The following is a 22,890-nucleotide window of genomic DNA, read 5'->3' on the forward strand; positions in this document are numbered from 1 at the left end:
CGTGCTTTATTTTAATGGCAGGTTGTGAGTTTTGCAATAAGTGGAGGAGTCCTGAGCGTGAAGAGAACATCCATATGTTAGAGAAGAAAAAAAAGAAGAGACCACACAGCTCCAAAAAGTATTCACATCACTGTTCGTGCTACTACACTGTGAAACTTCAACTCCAGTCAGTTCCCATTTGCTGTGTCATAAACAAGATTTCTCTTTCCTAGGGGCCTGACATCATATTCCAAAGTACCTTACACTAGAACAACCCTACTTCAAAGGTCACATGAGTAAAGCTACAGTCACAGGAACGGCAAGATGAACGCCCTACACCAGCCTACTGCACGCTGAGCCCAGGCTGCTGCCCACAGCCCTGCAGAGATGTGAGACGGCTGGGCTGCGAAACCTGTCCGTCTGCCAAGGACATGCGCACAGAACTTTCGGGGACTCACTGCACCCATCTTAACAGGATCAGGACAGCGCGGTGTGTCCAGTATTATCCCGTGCATGAGCTTATGGCCTGAAGCACAGAGGGTGGAAAGATCTGATCCAGTGCACATTTTGGCTAAAGAGAAGAGTCCAATCAAGAGAGACTTGCACAGGCTGAATCAGGAACAGTGCACCAACTCCTAAATCTCAACGTTTCACTCTTCAAACTGTACTGTTCTTCATATTTGTAACAAAAGAGCAAGAAACTATCCCTTCTTAACTATGTCTTACATGAGTATTTGGGGCAACACAAGCACGTGCAGCAATGACAAAGAAGGGCAGCCTCTTTGGTGCAGATCACCAGGTACCAACCCAAGTAGATGAAAAACCGCTTCCACTGCAGCAAAGATCCCACAGGCACACACCAATAATCATACCATGCCCCAGGGATATTCTGCTCTTACCTCCAAACACAGAGAAGCACTGTTTTGAACAGAAGGCATGACCAGCTGGGCCTCATGCCTTGCATACAGAACCGAGACTTGCCTTGCCATGCAGCGACACCTGAGCCATCGATCTCTCCCTTGTCTGTCAAGGTTAATCATAGTGCATGCACTGGGCGAGCAGATGACTGATGACTTGCAGCTTAAAAATAGAAGTACTGTCAGTTGGCCATTAAATGCAGATCTTTCACCCAGAGGAGAGATGTATCTTAAATTTCTTCCATGCAGGAGACACTAGCATCTCTCACATAGCCTGTATTTCCCCCTACCAGAGACAACTCCAAGCAAAGGATGACAACTCTTCTCAGCCTGGAAAAGAGATACAGATCCAGGCTCTTTCTTTCCTGCACTGCTTCTAGCCTGAAGAGTCCTGATGTGCCATGACCAGCATTCAAGAGAATTAAAGATGTCTCCCCAGCCATAGACTATTCTGTTGTACCAAGTCATGTCCTATGGACTGAAGCACGGGGGTTCAAACCCACTCAGGGTACGGGAGTAATCCACAGCTTATTTTCTGGGCAGGTGTTCGAACCATGAGCCTCCTCTAGAGCAAGGTTAGCACTATCACATTTCTTCAGCTTCATTTAAAAGAAAATCTAAGTTTCATTTTTAATGATGTTCATTTTAATTAAAAAAAAATCCTGCACTTGCGTGTTGGGCATGCTCTGGAGTTAATCCCAGATCAAACTTTTCACAGACGTGAAAGAAACCAGACCCTGACAAGAGAAAACTCTTGTTTTCCTGATGTCAGCCATATTTATTGTCCAGTAATTGTGACCAACAGACAACAGAACACAGTCATCATGTGTGTATGAGGTGCATATCCACTAATGAACTTGTAATTCACATGTCTAAGGGTCTCTGTCTTCAAATATCAGAGGACTTCACAAACACAACCAAACTCAAGCAACACTCAAACACTTACTCTCACCACTGCTATAAGATGGGAGACAGAGTCCCAGGAAGCAGACAAACTGGCAGATTTTGCTGTGGCACTTGCAGGGCTTTGCTCCCCCCAGAAGCACAGTGGCATTCCTCACAGGGGTTACTGGTCCTGCAGTGTCTGAGGAAATGCATGCTCAGGCCTTGGCCACCAAGAGATGCTCACTAATGATGGTGAGTCTGAACCAACACAGAGACCATCCTGTTTTCTAGAACTAAACAAATACGAAGGAAACATCTAGCCAAGCTTCACCAGCTCACAACACCTCTTTGGAAAAAAAAAAAAAAACACACACAAAATAAAACACACCAAACATACCCAATGAAGAAGTAGAGGCACACCCAAAAACTGCTCAGTAGGCAAATGCAGACATCATGAAAGGACGGCTGCACATCCCTCTGCTTGCTTTACCTTTGCGATTTTGGTTTCGTCCTTCTTCTTTGCAGTTTGCAGGGCTTCAAAATGGTGTCTGGCACTGTCGTAATCCACAAGCTTCCTTCCTCGCTTCGCTATACGAGACTAAGAAAGATAGAGAAAAGAGATGTTACTATCTTCCCCAGCAGCCAAAACACCAAAGCCTCTCAAGCACACCCCTACTCCTCTTCACCCAGCTTCCAGAGCACCCCATGCTCTGCCCACACATGGACACCTGCTGGATGCTCCACACAGGCTGCCCAGAGAGGTGGCCCTGGGAGGAACTAGTGACAACCACCGTTCTCGAGGGAGCTCCTCATGAGGGGTGCAGACCCAGCCAGGGAAAGCAAAGGGATCCAACCAACAACAGGCCCCACCGCTGGATAACATTAATGTTTCCAGAACCATAGCCCTGGTGCTTCCTACGCCTCCACATGTGCCTGCATCCTACAGGCACCTGTTTCATCATCTTGAGGGCCCCCAGAGGGCTGCAGCCAGACTCTAACCAGCTCACAGACCTAGTTCGTGTGGAAGCTCAGAAGATTAAGTTCAACAAAAGAAGGCATTTCTGTTGCCAGCACAGCAAAAACAGCCATCCACATGCTCAGGATACGCCTAGGACAGCATTTTGGACCCTGCAACAGGAGATGCAGGCAGAGGTGACTGTAGCCACAGTCTATTGTAAACAGCTATTAAGCAAGAGAAGTGCGAGTGAAAACCTGTAGCACCATGTCACTAACAGGCAAGACATACTGAAGCTGTAACAAACATGAGGAAGGATCCAACTGTGTACCAGACTTGTGTTCAGGGACAGAGTCCCGACAGGTCCATGGGTGAGAATCCAGAATAGACTGAGTCCAGCCTGTGGCCTGATCCTCTATTCTTCCTCTTCATCCGAGGTGCCTCAGGCTCTCTCCCCCAGGAGAGATTCACCTTGGCAAGGCTCAGCCCCATGGGATTAGGAACCATCCAACCACCCCCTTAGACCCTCACCCCCATGCTCTCTGCAAACACCCCAGGCTATCTGAGTTGGAGCACAGGTCTTCCCAGGCTGACCTAGCACCACCCCAGCTTGGCGAGCCCAGTCCAGCACCAGTGATCATCAGTCTAGAGACAGGCTGGAGAACTGGAGTGACAAGGCACGGCAAGGAGCCAGGAGGGTTTCTAATTCACCACAGCACCTGGGGAAATCGAAAGTGCAAGATAAAGAATCAGCACTAGGATTTACTTGCAAAAGCAAAATCCCCCCTCCACTGCACTTGGCAGGGAGATGTGGTCTCCTCTCCCCAGACTCCTGCAGATAAGTTGCAAAACCACACTCAGGGCTGATGTTTCTGCCAGACCAGCTGGGACCAATTCACACATCTCCTACACATGCTCCTCTGCGCTTCCAGCAAACACTGGTGCAGCTTGTGTGAGTCACAGCAGATCTGCAGGATCTCAGCCACACGCACACCCAAGCTGATCTCAAAGTGCTCAGCTCACTCCAGGAGAGGAATCACGAAGAAGCAGAGCCACCTTACTGTTGGGGTCACCAGAAGACACCTCCCCAACATCACGCTGCCAGCCAGGCATGGAGGCAGGATGTCAGAGTTTGATTCAGTGTCCCCCATCTCTCAGCAAGGTCACTCCTGCCCTTTTTTGCAGCCCCCAATTTTCTGCATACACACACGTTTCTTCTAGAGCACATGGAAATGCTGCATTGTACAAATACAATGAGAGACCTCCTGGAGAAACCACCGATCACACAACTGCCTGTGACAGCAGTAATGGGACTTAGCCCAGCCCTGGAAGGCTGCAGGGTTGCTTCCTTGTACGACTCCAGGATAGCTGCAGCTACCCACCACTATCTGATGGCAAAAGCTGAACTCCAGAGTTTATTACTTTGCAAGAAATCCACCTTAACTTAAGCCTCCTTTAAAAACAAGCAAAACCCCAAACCACCACCAAACACACACACACCCCTCTTATAGATATTTGGTTTTAAATGTAGTAGAAACAGGGTACCTGTTTTCAGTACAAGACAGAACATTATCAATTCCACAGCTATTCAGAACTTGGGTTATGGTTTAGCTTCTCTGGGCTCACTGCAGAGACCTGTATTCTTTATTGCGCGCTCTGCAACCCCAACTGAAAACTCACTCAGAAATATTATAGATCATGCAAGAGTCCCCCCCCAAGAAGCTATAGATAGTGAACTGCAAAGAAAGGATAAAGTACTTTTTACACTTTTGTTTTTCAAGTCAGAGAAGACAGAGAGGCTTCATTCACCTCTCCCCACTCAACATTTAAAAATTATTCCCTTTAACTTATAAAAATTCCTTACTAATGAATGTGAACACATAGCATTCCTGCTGTGGATCCCATCTGAAGTTCAAAAAATTCAAGGGAATTTTTCCAGCCCCTCAAGTGAAGATTTCAGAATACGTTAGAATTTAACAAAAAATAATGCATGCATTATCTAACTCATCACACACTTGAATTACTGAGCCGTTTAAAAAAAACAAGCCTTCATATAACTAAATTAAAACCATCTTTTCCTCCATAAATCATCTTTTCATTATCATAGTAATGCCAGAATTCCAGGAAAAGCAGAAAATCTGCTTTTGTGGATAAGACAAACCAGAAAACTATTACTACAACAACCAAAAACAACCGAAACATTCTGTAAATTACGTAAGACTCTAGGTTTTTTTGCCTGCCATCCTCAGCAACTCTAATTCCTTATGTGAAGCCAAACTACACTTTTGCACAACCATAGTAAACTTCAACAACATTACTTGTAAGAGTATCTACCAGTCAAAGAAATCAGACTTGATCAGAGCACTTCTCAGTGCTCTGGGGTAAGGAGCATGAAACATTCAGCTGAACTACCAGTAACAACATATTGACCCTTTTAAATTCATACCACTGAAAGTCCATTTTAAACAAATAGCTAACTCTGTGAAATACATCCATATCTTATTGTAGGAACCAACAAAAATGAGTATTTGCCTTTCAGGAAGGGAATCGGAGGTGAGCAGTGCTCTCTTTAAAGCATTAAACTGTGCACAAAATTGCTTTAATTTCCCATTTTCTAGAGCACAACCCAAAGACTGAGAAAGGGACACTAGTAATAAGACACCTCAGTGGCCCATTTGGAAGACAGAAAGGATCCATGTGAGCTCAGTGCCTAGCACCTTGAGTTTTGGCAGAATTTGGTTGGTCCCAATCTCGTGCTCCTTTTAAAATCCCATTAAACCTCAGTTGGACCCCAGCAGAATTAAGAAATCCCACAGATACTATGCATGGAAGAAACGTGATACACTGAGGTGACCCAGTGCACAGCGACCAAGCTAGTGAAATGCTATTTGGACTGAAGCAGTGCAGAAGTCTGAGCCTACAGCAAGCCTGAAATAAAACCTTCTGCTTAGGAAGCCACGCAGGAGGCTCTGCACTGCTAACTGAGGCACATGGCATCACACCATGGGGAGTGATCAGCTCTGCAGCCTTGAGCGGGTGGAAAGCAACAGCAAGCCTTGCCGCCTTCCCCCACTTCAGACTTCCAGGGACAGAAGAGGCTGGAAAAAATGAAGCAAAACCAAGGAGCCCCAGAAGTTAAGGACACTGCTGTTCAGGGCTCATTCTACAAGCCTGTGACCTGCCCCCCTTCCACACAGCACGATCCTCCTGGAGCAACAAATATTGACAAACGCTTTAACAGACATGTGGTGGGGAAAGGGTTGTTTTCACTGGGAAGAAGCCAAGCTGATATTTCCCATATGGTGATATCATTACTAGCGCTTTCATATGGTGAAGACATTTCCTGCATAGCCTTCTCAAAACGAACAGAGAGTAGATAACACGGGGCGGGGAGGGAAAGGACATCATTCAAACCTAGGTCCTTGGGTATTATTTCCCCAAACAAGACACCTGTCCAGCATTCCCCTGCTCTGCAAAAAGCTGGTTATATGCACAGGAGGACTTCATGGAACTTGGGGAACAGAAATCTGCCTTCCGTTCCAGCCTCTACCTACAAAGCACATTCGCCACCTACTTGCTCAATACTTTGTACTTACAAGGAAGTTAAAAAACCTAAAGAACTGAAAAGAGACTGAGAGCTTGTGAGTTATTGCTGACACTGCCCTCCTGCACTGCGATACAGAAGCACATTATATGGACCCTCCTGTTTCACACTTACGTTCTCTCCAACGTCTTTCACCTGGATTCTTCACTCTCATTTCAAGCCCAAAAGAAGAACATAACATTTTCACATGACCCAGAGCTGCAAAGATCTTGGCTACTCTAAAAGAAGAGCTTGCAACAGCACAGCACACGCATCCTCTTAAAGATGGTGATGCAAGAAACTGATTCTTATGAGATTTCATCTTCTGTGACTCTCTAGATGAAAAGGTTTAAAGAGATTCTTACTTTAATATCTGGAAATTGGCCAAGGTACGTATCCATGGTCAGAAGTGCCTGATCCACCAGCTTCTGATGGAAATCCGTCCAGAGGAGATCATTGTTCTGAAAAACAAAAGCAATGAGCTAACTATTAAGAACACAGTGCTCTGCGTTTCTGTTTTTCTCCATGTGTGCTACAGTCAACAATTTCAGACCCCCAGAGCTCTTTAAGAGCTAGTCATTTCTCTGGAAAAAGCAAGGAGGAGAGAAATTAGTCGAAAAAGAGAGGTCACACCAGAAACGCAGAAACAGAGGAAAGCCTGATGCTGCTACATTCAGGTGACCTCTCCAAGGACACAGCGCCCTTCGTGAACCTTCCTGTGAGGGCCTGTCCTTCCCCGCACAGTGCTAGCCCAAGTCCATACAACGGCAGGGAAGATGAAGGTCCAGCTGGCTTTACCTCCCTCTCCCAGCAGCCACAAAAATGAGGCACCTGACACAGCCAGGCACCATTTTCTGCTTTTCATAATACAGCTTTCTGAAGGATAACAAACAATAACCGAAAGCTATTCTAGCAGTCTTCAGCCCTCACAGCACCCACCTCCACAGCCCAATGGAGGTCACATCCAAGGCTTGCACCCTAACCTCTGCACACTTTATCCTTGATATTATCTCACACACAGTAACTTCTCATCAACACCTTGACAAAAATTGCCCTCCCCCCGTGTTTTTCCACTTGAACAAAATGTTTGGGATAAAATATTTAGGAAAAACGCCCACTTTATGTGGGAATTTTTTTTTTTTTTTGGCAGGAATAGCACTTTTCTCCTGCCTGTGTTTTCCTGAAAGAGCGAAATATAAACAAAGGCATTAAAGCAGGTGGGGTAGAGGGCTGGAAATATTCCTGCAGACCCACAGAGTAGCTACAGTTAATTCTCAAGACTCATGCTCCTTTTGACCCTTCTGACAGGACAGTCTCCCAGGAGACACCGCAGTGGCTCTGGAACAAACAAGTCCAACAGAGAAGGTGAAGCCAAACCAGTTGAATTACAACTCCATTATCTACTGCAACAGCACTTCCTAATGGAAAGTTTCCATGTTAATGCAAGAATTGACCTTGAAATGTTCAGGATGCATTTGATTTATCTGCTTTGAAGTCAGTATTTCCTGGGCGAGATATAGATGTTATTTCAGGTGAGATTTTCTGCACGGGAAAGCAGAGGAAGGGAAGAATTCCCCTCCTGCTCGCCTCTCTACTCCTTCCCCACCGCTCCAGTGCCATAGACAGCGGCAGATAGGCCCAGTCCTGCAGCCTCGTGGCAGATGGATCCACAGAGCTGAACTGCCACAGCAGAAGGGCCGAGCCAGAGAGCACCTGCCTCCAGGTGGGCCCACTGCATGCACACACCAAGAGGGTTCCAAGCTGTCCAATGGCAGGCTGTGCCCCAAGCTCCACAGAAGACACCTGGGCAGGTTGGACAGGCATCGCCCCACCAAGGGATGAGAAGAACAGCAGACTGGGGTGACTCATGGTGTCACCATCACTGGTGGCAACCAATATACGACAGCTGGTGGTAGTGCTGTGAGTGGGAGGTTGTTGCAGCCACACAATGGCTGCCCTGACCATGCTTTGGCTACAGATTTAGCCTCCCCTTTCTCTTGCACAGAGCATAAGCAACACATCCAGTTGACCGTGCTGACTTCTCTTTTGGCATCCTCTGCCCCTGTTTGACCACTGTTGGGGAAACTAATTGCTTGTTGGCATAAGCATACAGCTCTGTGTAGCATTCAAGCATCTGGGGACAGCGTCGCAAATGAAATTCAGGCCACAGCCCTTCTGCTTTCCCTTCTTCCCAATGCTGAGTTTGTCTCTCCAGTTCTTCTGCAAAGTCTTATGCCTGTAGAAACGTGGTGCACTGACACAGCTTCCAAAGCTCATCTCCACTGACAGACCAAGCCAGGTGACCCCACATCTTGGACAAAGTCTTACCTCTGCTATTTTATTTGTATCATCTCTCCCAGGCCAATCTGGCTCATAAACTTCCTGCAAACACTCTGTCAGCTTCTTGGAGGCCTCGTGCATGGCTAGGAAAGAAGAGGGAGCTGCTTCAGAAAGAACGAAATAGTGTCTTCCTTACAGTTTAACCTTCATCGTGAGCAATGCAGACACAGGAGGGTTATAACAAATGCTAAGTTCTTCCTTACAGAACGTCTGACCCTTGATAACAAAGATGGAGAGTAACCAGGGGGAGAAAGGAACAGAGGATGCAGTCACGTCAGAACTTTTGTGTTCGTCCTCCTCTAGCAGAAAGTGTGAGAGTCTATCACTAAGACAGCACCACCTGCCTGGCATCAAAGCACAACCCCATTCCATCCCAGCTGGTCCTGAAGGATTCTGAAAGATCCCCCCACCCAGACAAGGCTGACCTTTCCTACAACTCACACCTGATGAAACACCAGGAAGGGGATGGGTGCAGAAACCTCACCATGAAGGTAAGCACTACAGGGGAAACAACCCTCTGCTTGCACAGACCTTACCTTTTACAGAAGCCAAGTAAGTTCGGAGGTCCTTCTGCAGCCTTGTGCCTTCAGACTGTGAACATAAGGAGAAGACCATCAGTTATTGTCTCAAATAAAAAGAGTGTAAGAAGGAGTCATCAGGCACTTCTAATTAAAGAAAAATGATCTTGCAGATGGGCTACATGCCAGCCCTGTGACCACATGAAACAAATTTTAACAGGGAGACCACACAGCCCTCTGACTTAGTAAACCCCCAGCCAGTGACCTGCAGGCATGTTTGCCCAACAATACCACCAAGGTACCAAGTAACTTCACATGCGTCAAGCTGTGATTTGCTCTTCCCAGCCGAACCAGCTTTAGTGTTTTGATTTCATACAAACAACTATAGAGGGCCCTAAGGGCAACAATTAGTTTACAAGCCTGGGGCTAGTGGGTCTACGCAACAAATGTAACTGAAGGGAGTCTGTATGATATAGAAGATAGATACAATTGATTTATTTTGTACTGGTTTGGAAGCAGTTCAGCTCACCACTTTTTCCTGCCACACTGCAAACCAAAACTCCAGCACAAAGTGGGTACAAGGGACCTCTGGCCTGCCCAAACATACTGTCTAAACTGTCCCTGCAAATACAGATTTTATGTTTTTCTTTATCTCCTCACCGTGGAGGTGGCCTGCCAGCAGCAGATCTCACTCACTAGGCAACAAAGGATTAAAACCAGAAGCTGGGCTGAGTTTTGCCAGTCTGAGCCTTCAGATGTGCTGCTTTCAGCTGTGTCAAGAACCCAGATTAGAAAGGGTCACTGATATTCTTATAACGAAGTTGGTTCAGACACACACACACATGCACCCCCCATACAACTGCTCTCCTGCACCAGGATAAGTATAGACTCAACCTCACCCACCCCCTCTACCTTGCCATGGGTCATTGACAGTAGGGCAAAGCAGACAGGGAAATACTCCCAAATCCAGACCGTGGCATTATACAGACAGCAACAAAAGAAAGAGCAAGGCTTGAGAAGTTGACCAGCACCACCACAGAGCACGTCAAAGCAAGAGAAGGAGTGAACACTGAGGACACCTGTGCAGTCAGCCTCTGGAGTATGCGAGAATCACTGAAAAAGTCTGAGGTGCAAAGTGACCTCAGTTACATACGGGTTTCCCTTACCTGTGGGATCTCACTGGATCCTCACTACCCCCTAAAGTAGCTGTAAAAGCAAGAATGCAGGAAAGCAACAACTACACCTCACACCTTCCTCATAGCCTGCTGCCATTTCTTCTCTTTTTTCCCAGGCTGTGTCTCATTTGGGGGGGGGGTGGGGGGGTGGGCCAGCATAATGAATTTTGACAGCTGAAGACAACTCCAGAGAAAGGGAGCTCACAGGACATCTGACAGCTGCCTCAGAGCTACCAGGTTCAAAAGCAGATGTTTCCCATCAGCCCTCCCGACCACTCAGGCATCTCTTGCCTCAACCCAGCTCCTGCTGTGATCCCTTGTGCTCTCAGCGCAGCTGTGCTCTCTAAGAAGAGGCTAAATCTGCCCAGCTGTTGAAGTGGCAGTGCTAGCATAGCTTTGTGGAGAAATCCATCTGCTTCCAACACCACAGCCCAATTTGTTTTCCTTGCCTGGAAAGTTCTGGGTGAGTTCACATTTGTTCTTATCCTACTGCCATCAACAAAGGAAACAAGGGATGGGAAAGAGCTGGCCACTTTTATAAAAGAAAGTCAGACTCCTAGTCTGGAGAAGCATTGGGAACTGCCCCAAAGAGTACAAGAGGAAAGGAATACTGACCACATCTGCTGCAAGAGTCCTAGGAGTTCTTAAAACACAGAGAAAACATGTGTAGAGCTTTTTGCTGGCTTAAGGTGAATGTCGAAACCTGAGCAGATACGACCTTCCTAGCAGTGCAATCAGAAACGACCAAGGGAGAGGTGCCAGAGTCAAAGCACACACAGAGAGAACCATCCAGAGGCCAAGCTGACAAGCAGCAGTTCAGTCAAGCTGTAATATGTCTTTGCTTGAGCCCGATGCAGGAAGCACGAAAGGCTTAGAGGAAAGCAGTGCTGTCTGCCTAGATTTGGTCCATGCTGGAAATTACAGACTGGAACTGGCAAGATCAGATGTCAGAATACAAGAGCAAATGGCACAGAAGTTACCATGCAAAATCTCTCAGATAAATACATTATCATTCTGCAGCTGTATCATTTTTAAAAATGCCTAAATTTGAACAGACGACTTTGAGGTTACCAGAAAATAATCAGCAAGGAAAGGTCCTCTGTAGACCTTACCCACCACACACTTGGGCACTGCAATGTCTAGAACTGTAACTCTCAAAATTATAGCATCTAAAAATCAGAAACCGCCTCTAAAATAGTGCCCATATTTGCCTGAGTCCTGTTAAAGCAGCACATGACCGAACCCACTCTCAAGAACTCAAAGCCTCAATACACAGTCCCAAAGTCACAAGGACAAAAGGATCCTCTGAGAAGCACACCAGCATCACAATTAAACCTCGGATCAAGATTTTCAGACAGACCATCTGAAAAAGTCAGGGCCCAAATACTGGAGTGTGCAATTGCAGCAATGCACAGCCAGCCTTCTGTGTTCTCTAGGCACCCTCAACACCACTGGTCTTGCCACGATGTGCAGTCAGCCAATACACAGTGCTGCATCCTGCAACTGGAGTGATCCTTCTTAGCCACCCCTTGCTGCTGTTTAGAAGTCAGAGTTACAGCTGATCTCCGTGACTACAGGGTTACCTAAGCCGCTCAAATGTACCAAGCCTGCCAGGGAGAGCAAGTGGACTTTCCAGCCTGTAAGATCTGCAGGCAGAAAGATTTTCAAAGAGGCCCAGGTTCAGAGTTTTGCGATGAATTCCATTTCCCCAGCTCCCCTGTGCACCTGGAGTTCCCATCCAAGTCCATCTGGCATTTCCATTGCTTTAACCTCCTGCCCACCAGTAAAGCAGCTCCCTCACTTGCTACAATGGTTTCTCATTATTATTTTAAGCATTAATGCTTTCCCAAGAAACTCTGGCAACTGCCTGCCCTCTGTGCATGCAGCACCTGCTGTCTTCCAGCAGGCTACAGCGAGCTGTCAAGTACAGCCACAGTTCTGCATAAACACCCCTCGCAACACAGTTTGACACTGTCAAATACTGGACAGAACAGAAGCTTTCAACACCCTTGTGTGCACATTTAGAAGATGCTTCCTAAACTCAAAGGTAAAAAAAGTAGGAAAGAGTTACACTAGAATCTGGAAAATTAATCCACTTCCCAGTTATCAAAGAGCAGTAGGTTTAAGGGTGTGCAGAGAGAAGTTAGAAGTACGACTGAATCCAAAGATGTTAAAAAAACATCTAATAGCATAGTAATTTTTAAAATGCAAGAACTTAAAAAAAAGAAATAGTGTATATGTAAGAGAGCGCAACAAAACTCTACAAAAGGAAAGTAAAACCAGGACAAAAATTGAAGATCAGTGCTGACCCTGAACCCCATATTCATTTCTCATCCCTGCACTAACAACTGACTTAAAACCTTTGCACAGGGACAATGCCACTGTGTCTTGACACAAGAGTGGCCAGAATAAGTTGCTCCACTCAAACACACAAGTGTCTCCTTGTTTGAGCAGATTTTGCCATAACTGCAATCACGGTGCAATTCAACCCCGTGAGCCTGTAACACACCCAGGTATAACATGAAGGACAGTATGTACAGAAAATGCATGTTTAAAAATAGAAGCGCTATGCTCGGGAGGCTGGAAGAGCACTTTCTCCAAAGATCTAATGAACCACCTATTACTTATAGCTCTGTTAAATTAACACAAAAGATTGGTGTGCTTTCTTTTTGTGCTTTCTTGTTTTCTTGGGCTGTTGTTGTTCACAACACCATTTACTGAGCACCAGTTAAGTATGTGATTTTCCATAGAGCTGTTGCTTGGTAGTAGACAAGTTTCCTAAAACCCTTTTTTCCCCAGTCTACAAAAGAAATCAGCAAGTTTGCTGATGACACAAAACTGGGAGGAGTAGTGGATACACTAGCAGGCTGTGCTGCCATTCAGCATGACCTGGACAGGCTGGAGAGTTGGGCACAGAGGAACCTGATGAAGTTCAACAAGGGCAAATGCAGGGTCCTGCACCTGGGGAGGAACAACCCCATGCATCAGTACAGGCTTGGGGCAGACCTGCTGGAGAGCAGCTCTGTGGAGAGGGACCTGGGTGTCCTGGTGGACAACAGGTTGACCATGAGCCAGCAGTGTGCCCTGGTTGCCAAGAAGGCCAATGGCATCCTGGGGTGTATCAAGAGGAGTGTGGCCAGTAGGTTGAGGGAGGTTCTCCTTCCCCTCTACACTGCCCTGGTGAGGCCTCATCTGGAGTACTCTGTCCAGTTTTGGCCTCCCCACTTCAAGAAAGATGAGGAACTACTGGAGAGAGTCCAGCAGAGGGCTACGAGGATGATGAGGGGACTGGAACATCTCTCCTATGAGGAGAGGCTGAGGGAGCTGGGCTTGTTCAGCCTGAAGAAGAGAAGGCTGCGAGGGGGCCTAATAAATCCTTATAAATATCAGGAAGATGGGGCCAGACTTTTCAGTGGTGCCCAGCGACAGGACAAGGGGCAACAGGCACAAATTGAAGCACAGGAAGTTCCATCTGAACATGAGGAAGAACTTCTTCCCTCTGAGGGTGACGGAGCCCTGGAACAGGTTGCCCAGGGAGGTTGTGGAGTCTCCTTCTCTGGAGATATTCAAGACCAGCCTGGACAAGGTCCTGTGCAGCCTGCTGTAGGTGATGCTGCTTCGGCAGGGGGTTTGGACTAGATGACCCACAGAGGTCCCTTCCAGTCCCAAACATTCTGCGATTCTGAAATTCTTTCACTCTAACATTAGGCTGTGACCCCTACTTTATCTAACCTCTTTGGTTTAGCAGTTCCCATGGGAAGGATTTTTATTATCAACAGGGATAATGATAATAAAACATAATAAAACCCCTCTACACCTGAGAGGGACAGGTGATGTCCTGTTCCAGACTTGATTAATATAGGGCTGGAAAAGCAGACTGTGGAGTCATAAAGGGGTGGGGGGAAAGCACTGAAACAACAGCACCCAGTAAGCTCCCACTCAGTAAAACTTCAGAGCTGTCAAGACACAGGCAAGCTATTAAAATTGGTTTTCTACATAGGTCTGAAATGGAAACCGCTGGGTGTAAAGGGTTCTTGCCCAGACAGAAAGCCTCTCTGAGCTACTGATAGTTACGGTCCGCAGCCAAACCTGCACTGCAAGAGCAAAGACGACTTAAGTCCACGCTGCCTGCCCTGCATGCTGAGCCTGTGCCGCACGCCATGGGGTACAGGCAGAGGTGGATGCAGCCCGCTCCAGCAGCAGCTTGTCTCACACATGTGGTGAGAAACATTGCAAACCAACCCAGAACCTCCACACGAGCGACAGCTCATGAATGGTATCGAAACCCAGCCGCTCTGCCAGGCGGAAGCGCAGCGTGGTGCCCGGCGTAAGGGCTGCCACCACCCTCCCACTCTGCCACCCCGGTAAGTGTCTCGCACGCAGGGGCAGGGAAGGCAAAGCCTAGCACCTCGCGGGCAGGGGCTCTGGTACACCCCTGTAGCCAGCCTCTCGCCCCCAGCTCTGCGAGGATAATTTCCAGGACAGACCTGTGTCCAGGGCCTGAACACAGGCAATATGGGGGGAAAAGGGAAGGAGGGGGGAGCCTCCAAGGGAACTTTTTGGGAGGTTAATCACCAAAGATGATCCATCTTGAGGGAGTAACATGGGGACCAGGTGTGCTGTTTGCCAGGCCTCCAGGAGACACAGGCAAGCCCTGTATCCCTGCAGAAGCATGTTCACATCCAGCTCATGGGTCATGCAGCAGATCCATCTGTTTGAGGTAAAAAGCTCCTACCATTTAGAGACTTCAGAGTGATGCTCTTCTACGAGCCCGAACAGACAGAGAGCTGGGAAGCACGAATGTCTTCCCTTATGTCCACTCAGCCACCATTTGAGAGCGCCACAGGATGCTTTGGTTGAAAATTACTAAGTGATTTTCAGACCTGCTCTGCATTCATCAACAGCCCATGCATGGGAACATGTGTCAGCATGGCCCAACAGTCATTAGAGTCAGAGGAGCCTCTAATCAAGCTGCAAACAAGGCCATTGCCTGGTCACACCCCAGCCAGTTTCACAGGAGAGGTGTTCTGTCACCAGCCTGTAGCAAAAGATCAGCTTTCCTCCAGATTTACATTTCCCACTGGAGCAGATTTCGTAAGGAAAGGCCATAGAAATCTCACATATAGGTATACTGCACACACATATAAAAATAAAAATGAGTGTGCATATATACATATGTAGTTGAAGTTTTTTCCCTAGTCTGGTTGGCATCATAACAACTCCTCAGCCTCGGATATACTAACAGTCCAGCTAACTCACATTTGTTGTTTACCCTGTAAAATGGGCAGTATTTACGCTTATTTTAGCAATACCAAAACTGAGGGCCAAAGCAAAACTAACAGACCCCAAGAAGCAAATGCAGAGCAGCCTCCAGCTCCTTTGATATTTGGATAACTTAGTTCACAGTCTGTCCCTGCAAGACAGGAAAAGAAATTCAGCTGCAAGGGGTACAGAGGCAGTGCTTCTTTAACAGGCTTCTCAGTGCACCACCGGAATTCATAGCTTTGGAAATTGAAAAGCCATCCCAGACAATCAAATGAAAAAGTTTAGATTTGTGTTTTTCGGTATTTCTCCTTTAAAATGTTATTTCCTGATTGCCTACACTTAAAAATGGTACAGAAAAGTCACACCTGGTAATGTCATGTCATCAGAAAGAAGCCAAACTGTATTCCTCTGTGTACAGGAGAATATCACTGGTGGACACGCTATAGAGATGTTGCATGAACTTCTGGAGCAACATCTACTACCACTGCCAAAAGAATGAGCATTAGTCTCCAGGAATCTGCAGTCAGCTCCAGTTAGACACAAGTCAAAGTCAGACTGAAAGATTTTCATTGTATTCAGCTGTGGCAAATCCCTCCTCAGCTGGTTTTGCAACACACAACCACATCTGCTGAGTCTTAACAGACACAATGCAGCTGTCACTAACAGCTCCAGAAAAAGGTCCTAAACATGTCAGGGCACAAAGGGGCTAAAAGGCTTCTTCAGCACCACCTGAGCTTTGGCATGGCCTGCACGTCCTGCCATGGACCAGAAACACCTCCTCTAACACCAAGCACCACGGTGCAAATCCCCTGGGGTAACTGATGTTCTCCCCTCCTCTGTGTGGCTGAAAGCTCCAGATAGAAAACCCACACCCAGTTCAAGAACTAACCCGGCTGCTGTTTAAATAGGAGGGTGAGGGGAAATTGCTGCACTGTTAAAATATTTTTGTGCGCTGAAATACAGGGATGAAGCAGACATGGGAAAGAATGACGACTCAGGCCTGACACAGTGATTTTGCAGGGATGGGGAGGAAGACAGACTGAGATCTGAGTCACAGAAGGATGTTCTCTTTTCACTATTCACTTTCTTTGTCTCTTTTCCCCTCTGCTGAGCTTAGGAAATGGAATCTCCCTCATTCGGTTTTATTTTTGATTTCTAATCTCTTTCCCACCCTATCACACAATGCTGTTCTTATGTCTCTGCTTCCAGCCCAGAAAGAAAAACCACACTACAAAGCAGCTACTAACTGAAAAAAGTGTTCTGGCTGAGCTATTTATTTTCCTAAACTTGAGTCTAGAATAAGTATTACTTTTCAGCATACGCTCTCACTGACTCTATGGTAGGGACACTGGAAGACACAGTGTAATTTCTCGTAAGTGAACAGCTATGAGTTGTGGGTCATTTCAACAGGCCTATGGCATCGTTTAATTTAACGGGCTTTAATTACATATTGCAGCAGATGACTGGAAGCTAATACTGAAACCCAGGGTGTAATTACATATCGCCAATTATCTTACCAGCTGTTTGTTGAAGTTCTGCACACACTGTTCAAACTGCTCATCTTTTGTTTCATCTGCTTTCCCAAGCTTCTGAAGAACCTGCAGAAAGAGAGGAGAAAGACAGGAGACTTCAAACACAGATACAGCAAAGCAAACAGTTGCAAGTTTCTGCTTGTGAGGCTGAGGGAAGCAAAGTCAAAAAGTCTCCATTACTCTTGCACTCAGAATTTCTGGAATATTTCTCAGCCCTGTCATAGTTTGAAAAACGACTTACAGACGAATCAGGATGAACTCAGACTTCTTATACTTCGCTGTACCAAAGAACACAACTGAGGTTTGTCCTTCACTGGTCTAATGCTTTTTGCAGGCACGGCAATAGCAACCCAGTCATTTATCTCCTGGATCAGCCAGAAACACACCACATCTCTGATCTGCCTTGTGCTGTGTGGTTACACTTGCCCTGATCTAACACTAATCTCTGGTCCAGACAGGGTGGGGTTTTTTTTGCTCCCAGAACAGCTGGACTGCCCTCAAACACAAAGCCATGCAGAGACCTCCTTGGAGAGAGAAGGTGGCTGGAGCAGTGAAAGTCCCACCTTCTTTCCACTTTTTCTCACTATGCACATGCTTGGAAGGAGCTGGCTGTGGAGAGCAACTGGGGACCTGAGACTGAGTGTCATGGAGATTCATGGTGTAAATGTCATGTCTGAGTGTCAGCAGCCAGACCTGTTCCCCTCACCACCTCCCTGCACAGCAGGGTTCCCTGCAGCCTGTAAAAAAAAAAAATCCTTATCAGACCACTTCCCTTATCACACTTCTCTCAATGGTCTCTCCATGCAGCTAAGTGGATCGCTCTCAGGCTTTGAACAAAGCATTTCATTTTCTGGACAGGAAGGTGGGTCCATCACAAGAGGGCTGAGCAAACCGCAGCTGTGGAGTAGGGCAGCAGGTATTTGTCATGCCCAAAGCAACCCCAGCAGCAGGAGACAAGGATGTAAACTATAGCTGGTTAAGCTTCGTTACAGCATCTTTGTTAATCAAAAGTAAAACCTGATTGTGCCAAAAAACAGCCTCCTCTCGCAGGGCCATAAAAACACAGAAAACCTCACCCAGTCCTCAGTCACAGGAGGTTCTGGGGAGCCAGAGGTAGGCTAGAAAGGGTGCTGAGGGAACACCTCGAAAAGCAAGGGAGCCGGGGCTGGGAAGAGCATGACTGCCCAAGAGGCAGAAAGCACTGGAAAAATCAACATCTCCTTGCCCTGCTGAGCGCAGCAGGCCTTTAGCCACAGGTCTCAGCCACCTTGTTCAGCCCCTCTTGGGTAGAAGAGGGTCAAGATGGAAAAACAGGTGCATGTTACTGCCACCTCTACAGGAAGGCTACCAGCAAGTGTCCCCAGACCAGTCGCTCTGAGAAACTGTCAGGTAGCCATGACAGTCACCCAAATCAGCCTCTCCAGCTCCCTTTGCTACCCGCAGATCTTCTCAGAGAATGTGAAGAGAATTTTTCCCCTGCAAGGCAGGGATCAGACTTTCATGTTTGGTCCCCAAAATCACATTGACAAGGTCCATGCAACAGGATGTAGAATAGAGTATTTTCAGCTCAAAGGGACCCACAATGACCATATAGTCCAACTGCCAACGCATCTACTGGCTCACTCTCACCTTTTTACATAGCCAAGGTGGAAGACATTTGTGTTATGTCTACTTGGCTAATCTCAGTTCCCCTCTGCCCCATATAGGCACGCATATTCCCAGCTCACCCCGACTGCAATAACTGACTCTAGTGGTAGACACGATAAATCAGTGCAGTCATTCAGCACCCGGCTCATAAATCCCCTTATTTAAGCTGGGACTGAACTTCTAGGGGAGAAATCACTGTTTTTCATTCTCCTTCTGTTCAGCTGCCTCTCTTCACCTCCAGGAATAATTGCTAAGGTATTCCAGTGTCAGCAAGATGCGGAAAAGGACACATACAGATGAAGACTGCCCTATTTGTGACCAAGAGCTGAACCAAAAAGCCTCCAGAGCTAGAAGCACAGCTTTCTACACCTCAAGCGACAGCAGCAAACACTGCAGCTACAAGTGCCTAAGGTGCTTGGTAAACCTGACTATGCAGCAGGACATAGAGACCACAAATACTCCCTTCTCCCTCTCAAACCCTTGGCACAGAAGAGCTTGTTGCAGAGCAGCAGAAGCAACACTGGTTGGACAGGCAAGAGTCCTGTACACCAGCCACCGGTGCCTGCTTTGTTGATCTGCTCCAGTGAAGGGGAATGCATGCCACAGCAATGCTACTGTTGAGGCTACTCATTTCTCCACCATGCCAGCAGGAGAGAAGGACTCAGTACAGCCTCATCTTTCTCATCAGGTGCTACGGTGAACCTCTTCCAGAAAGGATGCCACTCAAAGCTCAAAGGCCCTGTGGTCAGCTGTACTCCCCATGGCTACTAGATCTACAGAGCATGGATGTCCCACCTGCTGGGTGACTTCCTGGATAACGATACAGTACACAAGCTGCAAATTCCAAGGCAGAATGATGTTCCCAGCGTGTAGATCAGTAGAATTGTTGGGGATACAAAGGTCCTTTTTATGGGGCAATGCATCTGTCTGGCTAGTCAGGAGATGCAATGCTTTCAGGCCTGGAGGGGAGGGAAGGAGACCGTTTAACTGGGAGGAATCTGGAGTATGTTGTCAAAGGTTTAGAGTGGCCTCAATGCTTCACGGTGTAAAACACTGAGCAGCACCCACAGACTATTCATTGTGGTGGCCCCGTGCCTGCTTCCCACACGTGCAAGAAGTTCCTCTATTCCACTGCTCCTTGGCAAACATGCACACCGAGTCTGGGGTCATCTGGCCAGCTGGGAAGATCTTACTCCACCATGCTGAGGTGCTCTGCACAGGTCCTGCAAAATGCTAGGCACTGGAAAGGGCTCTAACTCACAGCCTGCCTCTATGGAAAAAATTCCTGCTGCAACAGCGGATGCTCAGCTGAGGAGCAGCTCTGAATCCGGGGGGAGGGAGTAACAAGAAACCCTGCATTTTTCCACAGTGGTGACATGGGGCAGGTGAAACAGAGGACCCTGGAACACCAGCAGAGGAACAAGGCAAGGAAAGCAAAACCAGTTACAAGAGAGAGCCTGTGAGAAGCGAATCCCTGGCTACACCAAAAAAACTGCTCTTGCTTCCTACACTCTTCCCCCACCTGTAGGCAAAGGCTTGTGCCCCACACCTGCTGCCCTGAGAGGACGGCCCCAGCCCCACAGCCCACTCTGATGCCTTCATTGCTTGCTGTGACACAGCAGAGAGCAAACAGCCCTGGGCTGCAGCAGGGCAGGGGTTATCTCCTCTTATCACTCTCCCTCAAAATCACACCTGCCCCACAGAAACAGCCCAGAGGTCAAACCCTAAAGCTGGCTGGAGCAGCGTACAGCAATGGCTCCACAAGGCTGGCCAGCAAGCCTGCTCCCAGCTCTCCCATCATAGCAACGTGCATGCTAGCTGTACTAACAAATCCCTCCGGACCCCCTAAACCAGCAAGGGACAGAGCAGATGGCCCTGGGCATGCTGCTGGCTGCAGGCATGTCTGTGCTCGCTGCCGATAACCCTGAGCTCGCAGCACAACTCCCCTCCCTGGGCTGGTACGTGCCGTCATAGGTCAGGCTATTCCGGGTGAGCCGCGGCTGCTCCCTCCCTTCCCCTGCGATGGGCTTTAATCCTCCAGCCCACTGCAAAGCCAGATAAAGTTCGGATGGAAACTTCAGGCTCTTTGATAGCTATTAATGGAGTAGATTTACCAGGGCAGGAGTCAGGACCCTGCCGTGGCTCCCAGATCTCAGGGCAGATCAGAGATGGTGTGATCTGTCAGCTGCTGTCTGGAGGCAAACCACACCAGGCAGCAGGCATGGATCCGGCATTTGGAAGATTAAGAAGCAACCATGGCTGGGCTCCTTGGTCTGCCCTTGACCTGAGAAGTCCTGGCCCCGCATAAGGACAGGGACCATTTCAAGAGGGTGCCAGCTAGAGTGAAGAATACTTTGCACGAATCCCACAAAACACCTTGTGGAATGGATTTCAGAGAGGGGTCCAGCATTGCTGTGGGTCCAAGTCTTGGCTCACTCTGGATTCACTACAACGGGATGGGGTTATCCCAGCCAGCGTTTTTGGCCTCAGGCACCAGACATATCTGGACACTTAAATACCATTTTCAAGTGTTGCTCAGAAACCAGGTCTCTTCCAACAATTGGCTAAGTATAAAGGTGCTGGCTGTGCCTTTCTCAAACTAGAACCACACCTGATCAACTGCTGCGGCATCTCCAGAGCCAGATTCCACCCATGGAGCCCCAGTTTTCCCTCCATTCAAATAAAAGCAATGAGGAAAAAGGAGATTCAGCATTTGACTGAAGTTTTAAATGCACTTTAAGATCCTAGGAGGCAAGATGCTATTAACAAATAAGCAAATGATCACATTCCTCTCATATCATTGATGTATTTGTAACTTGCTGTTGCAGGCAGAACTATTAGCAGTAAGCTTTGAATTGATCTACTTTGAGAAGTGAGATAACACAGAAGTGATGGAGAAATCTGAAAATCCTCTGTATTGGAGACCTGGCATTCTGCTGGAAACAGTCAGAGAAGTAAAGGCATGAAATAGCCTTTAAAAACAGCAACTTTTCCCAGCAAAATGGAAAGTTTGCTTAGGGAAATCTAAGCTGCAGGTGTTTCTCAAAAGCAAGGCTGTAAGATTCAGAGGGTGACTGAACATTACCTAAACACCACGGTTTTGAAGCACTCAAAATGAAGCATCTAACCTGGCTGCAGTTCACCCTCTTTTTTCCAGGTGTATGGGAAGAAGCATTCCCAAAGGACAAACCCCTGCACTGCTTAGCACAGCGTCTCGCATGCTCTGCTTTGAGCACTGGGCATGAAGGAAATGGAAATCTGGAGATCAGCCCTGTGACCACCAAACTCTCTGATGTACAGCAGCAACCACAATTAAGGACAAACACTTGCAGCAGCCAGCATCAAGCAGCAGTACCAGACCATCCAAAATGCAGTTCTGTTTTGCTCTAAAAAGAAACTGTAACAGATTCATCTTTACGCTTTCTAATAGAGAAATATACGCCATCTGCTTAATACATCCACAGTTGTCACTTGGCACCTTCCTTCACTCTCTTCTGAAATACCAATGCCACAACTAAAACCCAAGTACTCTCAGCAAACACCTGCAGACCCATTATGTGAACCAGTAACCTAATAAAGCTCTGCTTTTCATAGCACATGGGTCACCCAGGCCAAAGTCCAGTCTAGAGAATGCAGCTGATGAGTCGGAAGGCAAAAAATAAATGCAGCTTGTGGATCCCAGACAGAGCTAAACCTGCACCTGAAACACCTGAAATTAGGGTGGTCCGGCCCTGACGAAGGGAGAGTCATTAAGCCCACAGCCCAAGCAGATACAACTAGAGCCCTGCGGGTCCCCACCTTACTCCCCACTGTGTCAGAGCAGGGGCTGTGGTTACATCTTCCTGATGCTGGCCTAATGCTCCTAAATCACTCCAACTCCTGACCTTTCCACCCCTCGGAAATGACACCTCTGACTTTCACTGGATTTGCTGACTCCAGTGCATTATCTCCAACTACCAACTGGGCACAGAGCCAGTAATTACTGTGACTAATTTTGAATTGCACAAATTGGCATGTGCCATTGGGTCAACTAGCAACAGAACAAATAAATCTTTGATCTCAGGCCGCTGTCTATCCTTCCATGGAAGACATTA

At 47.4% G+C, this 22,890-nt stretch overlaps 1 protein-coding gene across 17 annotated transcripts in view; it reads right to left on the bottom strand.

Annotated features, from left to right (window-relative positions):
- Positions 1 to 22,890, bottom strand: part of BIN1 (bridging integrator 1) — a 103,346-nt gene that overhangs the window by 41,615 nt on the left and 38,841 nt on the right. For all 17 annotated transcript variants that reach the window (XR_012765100.1, XM_075431205.1, XM_075431203.1 and 14 more), the window contains exons 2-6: positions 17,135 to 17,215; positions 9,196 to 9,250; positions 8,648 to 8,742; positions 6,685 to 6,780; positions 2,272 to 2,379 (exon numbers count right to left, since the gene is read on the bottom strand). Coding sequence is in view for 16 of the 17 variants with exons in the window: in XM_075431205.1 (XP_075287320.1) it covers positions 2,272 to 2,379; positions 6,685 to 6,780; positions 8,648 to 8,742; positions 9,196 to 9,250; positions 17,135 to 17,215 (435 nt within the window). In the remaining variant the exon portion in view is untranslated. The remainder of the gene's footprint in view (positions 1 to 2,271; positions 2,380 to 6,684; positions 6,781 to 8,647; positions 8,743 to 9,195; positions 9,251 to 17,134; positions 17,216 to 22,890) is intronic.

Source organism: Opisthocomus hoazin, chromosome 9, assembly GCF_030867145.1.
Source record: "Opisthocomus hoazin isolate bOpiHoa1 chromosome 9, bOpiHoa1.hap1, whole genome shotgun sequence".
Lineage (NCBI taxonomy): Eukaryota > Metazoa > Chordata > Aves > Opisthocomiformes > Opisthocomidae > Opisthocomus > Opisthocomus hoazin.